This window comes from Hypomesus nipponensis, chromosome 2 (genome assembly GCF_054491055.1).
Source record: "Hypomesus nipponensis isolate SF chromosome 2, ASM5449105v1, whole genome shotgun sequence".
NCBI lineage: Eukaryota > Metazoa > Chordata > Actinopteri > Osmeriformes > Osmeridae > Hypomesus > Hypomesus nipponensis.
This window is the reverse complement of record NC_140362.1, coordinates 13,486,113-13,495,036: the sequence shown is the minus strand read 5'-3', so window position 1 is coordinate 13,495,036 and position 8,924 is coordinate 13,486,113. Positions and strand designations below refer to the sequence as shown.

At 46.2% G+C, this 8,924-nt stretch overlaps 1 protein-coding gene and 1 long non-coding RNA gene across 3 annotated transcripts; both read right to left on the bottom strand.

Moving 5' to 3' along the window:
• Positions 1-591: 591 nt before the first annotated feature.
• Positions 592-5,252, bottom strand: LOC146300891 (uncharacterized). 2 transcript variants are annotated; one of them, XR_014729503.1, is made up of 4 exons: positions 5,179-5,252; positions 2,913-3,035; positions 2,655-2,731; positions 592-903 (listed from the first exon to the last, which is right to left on the bottom strand). It is a non-coding gene; the product is annotated as an uncharacterized LOC146300891 (long non-coding RNA). The 2 variants fall into 2 exon arrangements; XR_014729501.1 differs by lacking the exon at positions 5,179-5,252 and having other exon boundaries at positions 2,913-4,244.
• An 87-nt stretch (positions 5,253-5,339) lies between these two features.
• On the bottom strand, positions 5,340-7,223 carry eny2 (ENY2 transcription and export complex 2 subunit). Its single transcript, XM_084669876.1, has 5 exons — positions 7,086-7,223; positions 6,439-6,516; positions 6,162-6,232; positions 5,874-5,948; positions 5,340-5,571 (listed from the first exon to the last, which is right to left on the bottom strand). The coding sequence occupies exons 2-5, from the start codon at positions 6,504-6,506 to the stop codon at positions 5,495-5,497; spliced, it is 291 nt and encodes a 96-aa protein (XP_084526002.1). The 5' UTR covers positions 6,507-6,516; positions 7,086-7,223; the 3' UTR covers positions 5,340-5,494.
• Positions 7,224-8,924: the final 1,701 nt, after the last annotated feature.

Here is an 8,924-nt window from a genome sequence, read left to right as displayed (position 1 = left end):
ACTCTAGCTTAATCAATTGCAGATCAGAAAAGACCTACCTGCAGAATGTTTTATGTGTTGTTTACTTTGTCTTTGCATTGTACCAGCTGAGTAACAGAATGCAACCGTTTGTGATCTGTTGTAGATTGGTCGCTGTGACATAGATAGGTCGGGTTTTGGCTCCGCCTATACAAAACCAGAGCTGAAAACGGAAAAGAAACTGTTCAAAGGTCGAACTCCAAATTTCAGTGCAACAACGTTTTTGCGCTTTGCACATGCTTTCAATAACTAATTTCACACGTATATAATGTACTGAGAAGCAAATTGTGGAATTTGTTTTACAGCATCTTTAAGACTTCAACTTTTGTTTTCATAAAGTCTTGTAAAGTGGCAAAATATGTCAATAACAAATGTTGGTTCTTCAGAGTTATGTAAGATGTTCTATTTCTGAGCTCTGTGTGTATGGTATGGTGAAGTCAGAACAAATTTAACAAGAACATGAAATTAGCAAGAACTTGCGGTCTCCAAAAATCTTCAAATAATGTAAATATAAGCAGCTGAGAAGGATTTTATTAAAGGTCAACATGTTGACTTTATTTTCTGTATTGCACATTTTTTTTTACTAACGTCTGCTTTCATTCAGCTATGTTTACAGTAATTGCGATTCATAATTGATTTAAATGTTATGTTGCCTTCTTGAGGATATGGCAATAAAATTGTCCATAAAAATGCCCTCGTTTCAGCTGGGCAAAATGAGGTTTCTAACAGAGAGCAGTCAACATGGCCGCTCCATGCCTTAAATAATGCAGGGTTGCTTGGCCTTCGGTGCTGAGGCAGGATATCATGTGTTGCGCTTCACACCTCTCCCGGGTCCCATCCTCGATGTATAGGCCCATTAAGGGTTGCCATGGCTGCCGTCACATCCTGTGACAGAGCGAGCCGTGATTTAGGATGGCACTTAAATTCCACCTCTCCCCCCTCTATCTGTATAAAGACAAGGACTCGGACCAAGTCTAGACCAGCACCACAAAAGTTACGGGCCGGCCCAGGACCTGTTCTGCCTGCTTGTCGCGAACCAGCTGACACAGTTGAGTCCCGTTGACGTTTTCCCAAGAATGACAGATTTCCCTGACGACATGTTCTTCGAAACGGCCCAAACCCCGTACCTCCTAGCTGCAACCCGGCACCCCCCCCCAACCCAATCCTGACCTGGCCCCCACATCGGTATGGGGGACAAGAACCATTGTCTCACTACGAGGAGCCTGGGTTTCTGTGTGTGTGTGCGAGCAGCACAGGAGAGGCAGGGCAGAGGGGCTCCTGTGATCCTGCTTGTTTGCACAGCCACCGTGGGCTCCTTTGATCACACGGCCGGGGAGCGGGGGGTCGTGTGGCGCTGTCGAAGGTCAGCTATATATTACACTCCTAAAAGTGATTACTGAAATTCTTAAGTGAAACCATTCTGCTGCCAGGGTGTGCTCTCATCCCCCGCAGCGCTGCCTGGGCCTCCCAGGCCCCCATAGAGACCTTCACCCTCTACCCCACCACCCTGCGATCCTAACCCTAGGACACTTCTACTCTGTGTCCTAGAACCATGATACACCCACTGGCCCAGCCCCTCGTACCCTGACCCCTAATATCCCAGGATTACAAGCCCCCTAGTACACCAGCCCCCAGAACCCAAGTTCCCTAGCCCCTAGTACCCCAGCCCAGAGTACCCCTGCCCCGAGAACCTTAGTCCCCTATACCCCAGTCCCTAGTACCGTCCCTGATACCCCAGTCCCTAGTACTGCAGCCCCTAGTAGCCGTTAGACTCATCCCCTCAGCCCTTAGTACTATGGTATTCCAGCCCCTAGTACCATAGTACATCATAGTGCAACCCAATCCCCAGCCCCAGCCTCTGCTCTGCTCCCCTCCACACTTGTGTTTTCCATCAGGCAGGGAGCCCCTGCATGGAAACAAGGCCTATCAGGTTGCAGCATCGCCAGGGGTAGACCGAAAAAAAGTTGAATGTCAGGAAATAGAAATATGCACACACTTCAAAGGGCAGGGGCAGCAAATTAAGGGTTAGGCATTGGACACGACAGTAAGTGGCCCGTACATCAGAAGCAGGTAAACAGTGTCTGGTCTGTGTTTAGGGGGGGGGGGGGGGGGGCTCTGCGTCTCCCCCCTCTTTCCCCAGACTGTGGCCCCCCAGTCTCCGGCAGCCACCCTGGGGGTCTTGCACTTAAACAGCTCAATGAAATGTTTCTGATAGAGCAAATAATTACATCAATTCAGTTGTAATGGTTGTTACTAAACACCAGCCCCCACCCAGCCCCATCCACCTCCCAACCACCCCACCCACCTCCAAAGGGGTGCTAAATCTCACTCCAGCCGGAGATCACTGAAGAACAGAGTAGATGTAGGCTTCCATTCAAGCATGGAGATAGACTCGTATTTAATTAACTAATGACCAACTTAATTTGGAACATTTACAATAGCAGTTTCCTACAAGCTCCCTAATAATTAGTTTTAAGACAGACAAAGAGAGAGGGAGAGAGAGATGACCATTTCTTCTCCAACTCCACCAGAGTTGAGATGGAGCCAACATGAGCTAAACAAGAATTATGTGAAGTCATGCTCTATGAAACTTTATACACATTTGATGATCATTACCTAAGATTGCTTTGTGTTACCTTTGGCAGCACGGCCTTGGCTCCCAGACGAAGAGTGAATGATGTATTTCCTCCTATTTATTATTTACACTAGGCTACTGAGAGAGAGAAACAGAGACAGTGAGAAAGAAACAGGAAGAGAGAAAAGGGCGAGAGGGGGGGGGGGGAGGTAGACTTGAGTACCGTTGCCAGAAACAACATAGTAGACCTCGATCTTTGCTTCACAAGTGTGCAGAAGTGTCCCCGGGGGACCCAGCAGGGTCCAAATACGTTCCTGACCTCTAAGACCGCTCCGAGTTTCACACTCCGCCTTCTCAGACCTTCCCTTCCTCGAGAAACGGCACTGAGCGCAAATGGAGGCTTCAGAAAGAGTCACCACTCCATGTAGCGTGTCTCATAAATCTGGGGAAAACAGGATTTGAAGAGAATTTCATGGAGCACAGCCTTCACACCGGCTGACAACAGAGTCAACTGTGTGCAAGGTCTGGCAGGAGTTCTGTCGGGGACATGCTGGAACATGCTGGCCATGCTGTCATTCACTCTGCTTACTTATGTAATACTAAGGTCCAATATGTAGAAATGAATGACGGGAAAACATACATTACATCGAGATACATCAAACAGACGTTCATGTACAGGCAGTTAAGCTGCAGAAAAAAGAAAAAAAAACATACAGTAGAGAAAATACTGTATTCAAATTGTTTTGATACTTTGATACCTATCAAAGGCAAACCAAGACGTTTGACATGGGCATTCTTATGTTTAGATTGCTTATGATTGGTCAGTTTACTACTGGTCAGCTCTGCAATGTGTTTCTGGTCTTGGCTGCCCAAGTGAGAAAACGGTCCCTTCAAATGTACCTTTGAAACTCAACATAAAGGACCACAATTTGGCCCCTTACCAGTATTGACACAGCTGCTGTCTTGCTGACATGATACGATTTTCGGAGGTACTGAACATGACTACACACACTTCCACACACGCTCAGATCCATCTCGTACACCTCCACTCATGCACACGCTCCTCCAGAATGTTTTCCCTCTTTCTTCTACGTATCACTGGGGCACTGATCAGGGCCCAGCTTGAGGGTGGGACATCAGTAGGATGAGGTCACCACAGCGCTTGGTTGCTCTCTACTTTATGGGGGCTCTGACAGACAGACGCTGCCTAACAGGATGCCACCAAACAGCTAGCGGCTGGTTACTCACACACGCACACACACCAACGCATGACTAAAGCTCACCTATTCAAGTAGAGGAATACATAGCCTGGATTCACAGAGGGGCAGCAGTTTTTAGTATGGGCTGAGCACACACACACACTGGAGATAGATCGAACTGGATGACCCTCCAAGATAGGCTGGGTCTGTCTGTCTGTGCGTGTGTGTGGGTTGAGATAAGGAGGGCCTGTGGTGACTGTGGGGATGCTGGGCTGCAGATTAGGTTGTGGGTTTTTTGCACATGCGTTTGCGTGTGCTGTAGTCGGCCTCCCCTACATGCAGTATGTCACCATGTTGTCACATGGGCGGGTGATGTCATAAGAGGTCCTTGGGCTAAGCAAATAACCGGTCTGTCCACAGTTCACTGTTAGCAGGCACGTGTGGTACACCTCACTCACTACCCACTAAGGCCCTGCTTGTGTCGAGGGGGGGGGGGGGGCTGGACTTGAGTTCACGGTCCGTCCAGCCAGTAATCTACATCTAGTAGAATAACCTGGGAGAGGGCAGGGGGGGGGGGGGAGGAGGGAGCAGACCAAGTTCACACCAAAAGTAACAGTTCTTACAAAGACCAACGGGCATGTCGTAGACTGTCTGTGAAGAGCAGACCACAATGGGACTTTTACCGACTCGATAGGTTTGCGCAGTTGAGCTTTATGTGGAGTGTGACAGAAAGCATCCTGAACCGAGCAGGCCGTAGAAGAACAGGCCGTATTGTACTTAAGAGGTCACGGCTCGACGTTTTACAGATTTTTCTCCCAACTCATCACGCCACGGTGTAACTTTCGTTTCCTGCTGCCGGCCCCCGGTGAAAGCCCGCCCCCCCCACCCCCCGGGGGAGCACTTGCGTGCACTTGTTCGCTTCACACGCAGCGCTCGCCGGCGCTTGGAACAATCCCACCGCCGTCTCTGGAAGGCCAGATTCGTCCCTCGGCGCAGCCCACACGAGCTTTCCCTCCCCGTGAACAGGGTCACTCATGTTTATCTTTATATGATCTCCCCCCCCTCGCCTTCCCCCCCTCCCCTCCCTGACAGAAACCCTATGTTATTCCAGGAAGCCAGGCAGTGGCAGGGGTTGTCAATAAGGGAGCTGCTATGTTTGGATTAAAGCACTAGGGATGTGTCATTCAGTCAAGAGCACAGGCCCATCTCAGTGCTATGGAGCAGTGTGTTTCATGTTGCCATGGCAAATGGCCCATACAGTCATATGTTTTATGTAGAGGATTAAAAACCTTGGACCTTATCTGCACCTCCTAACCAAACATTTTGTCACTGCCATTCCCTGAACCGTTTTCTACATCCACTCCCAGTCTGTGTGGCAAAACAAACCTTTAGAGAGTATATAGTTGGCTTTCCAGAGTCCTTATAAGTCAAGTCCTTTAAAAGCCTCGTTGTCACTGTTCAAATCAAGGCTGCACTTCTCTTGACAAGAGCGTAACAGCCTTCCTGAAACACACGGTTCCTCCATATTCAAATGACGGCAAAGTGCGTAAAACAAACAAGGTCTTTAATGAACATGAATCAAACAATCAATTTACAAAAAATTGTCATGATGAAATATAGCAACACGGGACCTCATTATGATACAGGGACAGTGAGCTCACCGGCTCCATGTAAACATGACAGAACGCTCAGAAACGTCCACTCAGCATGTGGCGTGCTGAGCGAGGAAGGCTCTGATTCGCTGAAGCAGCTCCTTCTTTACGCTGTCCGGCACCAGAGCTGGAGGGAAACAGATCGAATCAATTTAATTTTAACAATGGTTCTCAATGTCATATTTTCCCCATCACACACACACACACACACACATGAATGTTTGTCTTTACATGTCAATTGCTGTGTAGTAAAACGGTTCCTAATAACCACTTAGTGATGGTAACATGACATTCTATGCACATGCCCTAAACCAGACGGACACTTCCATATGTCCTCCTGACTGTGACCATGGCCACGTGGTTGAACCCCAGAGGTTTAGCGGGAAGGGTTAGACAGGCATCCATTTTGAACATCCATTCATTGTTTACCTCTTCCTTTAGGGGTGATCTCTACCACCAGATCCTCCACAGTGACATGCTCCAGCCCCTTCTCCTTAATCACATCTGCAACACAGATGACAAGCAACGTTAGCTTAACGTGTGTGAGCAGACTAGGCCCAGGTGGCCTGTTATAATTACGGTAGATACTATACATATGACTGCCAACTCTAAAGTATCTCAAGTCTTTGGTCTGGTCTGGAACTGTGTTTATGTGAAAGAAAAACCCCACTGGTTGGTCAAAGTGGGCCACGCTGGTACTGGAACGTCCATGTTTACCTTTGCAATGGGCTCTCATCTGGTCTTTCCAGCCACACTCAGTCAGCTTTGCTCTCAACAGCTCCTTCAGTCTGGGAAACAACAGGGAAAACACGAATTATACATTACAATCACGTGACCACGACCATAATTAATTAAATAAACGTTTAAAGCACTTGGAATAATGAAAACTCCTAATTTACCTCGCTCGGTATAAACCTGCTTGAAGATTCGTGCAAAGTAGCGTCTTTAGATAACATGGAATTTGTAGTTTAGCGGAATGTGATATTATTCTTACCTCTCCCGCTCTCCCATTTCTGTTAGCTTCTGATTAATTGTTGCTCTCATTCTGGAATCTTTGCTCATATTCTTCAACCTGCGTGACGAAGAAACCAGCTAAAATAGTTGGCAATAGCTATCCGCCATGTAGCTAGCAAGCTACCTGCATCTTTGGCTAATGCTTTGAGCTAACTGGGAAGCAGCTGGCTGGGTCAGACCCGATTAAATTAAGATAACTAATGGGTAAACTATTTAGCTCTACTAAACTTACAGTACAGTAGTTGGATGTGTTGAGTAAGTGCAATTTGAAACGTTACGTTAGCTGGTAAGATGTATGACGAGTTTGCTGGGTTAGATAAGTTAGATACAAGATGCTACAAGACAGTTAGCTAGCTATCTCTAGCTAAGAACAAACTAACAATGACTAGTATAATATTGGTGCTGCATATAATGTAGCACCAAAGCCTGTTTCTATATTAGACATTCTCTGGTAGCACCTTCCTAAATCTGACATAATAAAATGCTAACGCCTGACTAGCTAGGCTGCTTTGACACAGCCTCAAACTGCAAAACAGATCTATATTAACATCAGTTGGTAGCCGCATCATTATAATAACATTAGAGCATTAGAGCCTATACGATCATTAAAAAACAAGCGGAACCTACCCAAAACTGTAGACGAAATGTGCATAATGTGGCAAAATCTACCACATTAGCTTAAGGGGAGCGAAGGGTTCCTACCATAAACAATTTCCCGAAGGAAACCAAGATTATGAAGAAGGTTCCTAAGCACCACTGTTGCTTTACCACAAGGCGGCAACCTTGGTTAATTCTACGCCAGCCCTTAAAGTCCCATTTTTTTTATCTATGCGCACTAGTTAATAATATTGTGAGAACAACAGATACATAATAATTACGTGCACTACTCATTTATCTAGTGGGAACAAGTAAATGTCAGCATAGTAAAGGTAAGTTCAAATGCCGAGGTGAAAATAAGAATTGATTTGTTGAGTTCTCAGTGCTCAGTGCTCTCAGGGTTGAGTGCATCCGAAGTAGTAAGAGACGCATATTAATTCAGGTAAGTGATCAAGATGAAAAATATCACCTTTCAGGCTTTAGGGGCTATTCTTTTACATATTAAAGTGCTTTTCAGATGCGTTCATGGCAAAAGTAATTTTGTATTTATTAATGTGTAAACAACAAGGTTTCTGTTTGCATACTGATTTGAAAGGTATTTAACAACAAAATAGACCCATTGATTCCTCTGACTTAAAAAGTATCCGGCATCCTCAAACAGCCCTGTCATTGGCTACCCCAGAAAAAAATCAAACTGGTTTACTTTTCATCCAAGCAATGTGTCATCCATTCTCAAGCCCTTCCTCTCGGGGCTGCCAGTCATTGTGGACACAGTCTCCTGCCTAGTGGTCTTGTGGTGTCTGTGTGGGCGGGTATAGGCCTACTGTAAATGTATAGATCCCCACCGCGGTTGCCTCCACGCTTCCCGTCAGTCATTATTTCCTGATAATGGACACCTCGAAGTGCATTATCCCTCATGGTCACTTGCCAAAGACAAAGCAAAGCGAGAATATTAGGCTACTGAATATTTTCATTCATTTTGCTATCAAAATCTCACGTTTTATTAGCAAGCCGTAAAGCCAGCTCAAATATGTCTAGTCCGCTCAGCTCATATTGATCCCTTTGGCTCAGCTATGAGCCAGAAAGCCAACATTATGCTAGCCATGATACTATGCCACACCATGGTTACAGACAAACAATTTTGTTACTAACAAAATTGATCAAATATTCCACCGTGGTATTACCAATAATATTAGTGTGCATGACTCTTGATTGGACAAATGTCATTCCACCCGCCTGCAGCTTAGCTCCCTTTAGATCGGATGTCTGAGCGGTTAGGGAATCGGGACACCAATCAGAAGGTTGCCGCTTTGTCCTGGGGCAAGACACTTCACGCTACTTGCCTTGGGTGAATGTCCCTGTCCTTACTGCAAGTTGCTCTGGATAAGAGCAACGCTCTTGCAGACGCTAATCATTTAGCAGTCAGTTGTACGGTCGGTTGTCTCTTCAGAGGTGGTTATCTGGTAAATTCTTCTCCTCAGAGGAGGGAATATGCCGGACAGCCTACCTGTGTATTCGCAGCACAACACCACTGCACATGCAACATCCTGCCAGTCACCTGCCAGCTGATCTGAGAGATTCTATTGCTTGAACATTAGCTCCCTTACATCATCCGGAAGAGTCTATTAATTGATTGATTCCTTAAACCTCAACTCAGTAATGGAAAGTTTGTGCATTGTTGCAGTGCCAGCATTGTTGAGGCAAAACTTCCCTTAGCCAGTAGTCAGACTTTAGTGAACAAAGAGGTTACTGAAGCCAAGGTTGTCCAACTTCGAGCCCACATAATTAACAAGTCTGGACATTCTTTGTTGGAAGTTCTATGTTTCACATTATTAAACCCCAAGTTTCGGAAAACGCATAATAAGGCCC

Coding starts and splice junctions, on each gene's coding strand:
- eny2 (XM_084669876.1), bottom strand. CDS start 6,506: ATGAGCAAAGATTCCAGAATGAGAGCAACAATTAATCAGAAGCTAACA. Junction 5,949..6,161: donor GATGAGAGCCCATTGCAAAG/GTAAACATGGAC, acceptor TCTGTGTTGCAG/ATGTGATTAAGGAGAAGGGG. Junction 5,572..5,873: donor GATCACCCCTAAAGGAAGAG/GTAAACAATGAA, acceptor GTTTCCCTCCAG/CTCTGGTGCCGGACAGCGTA.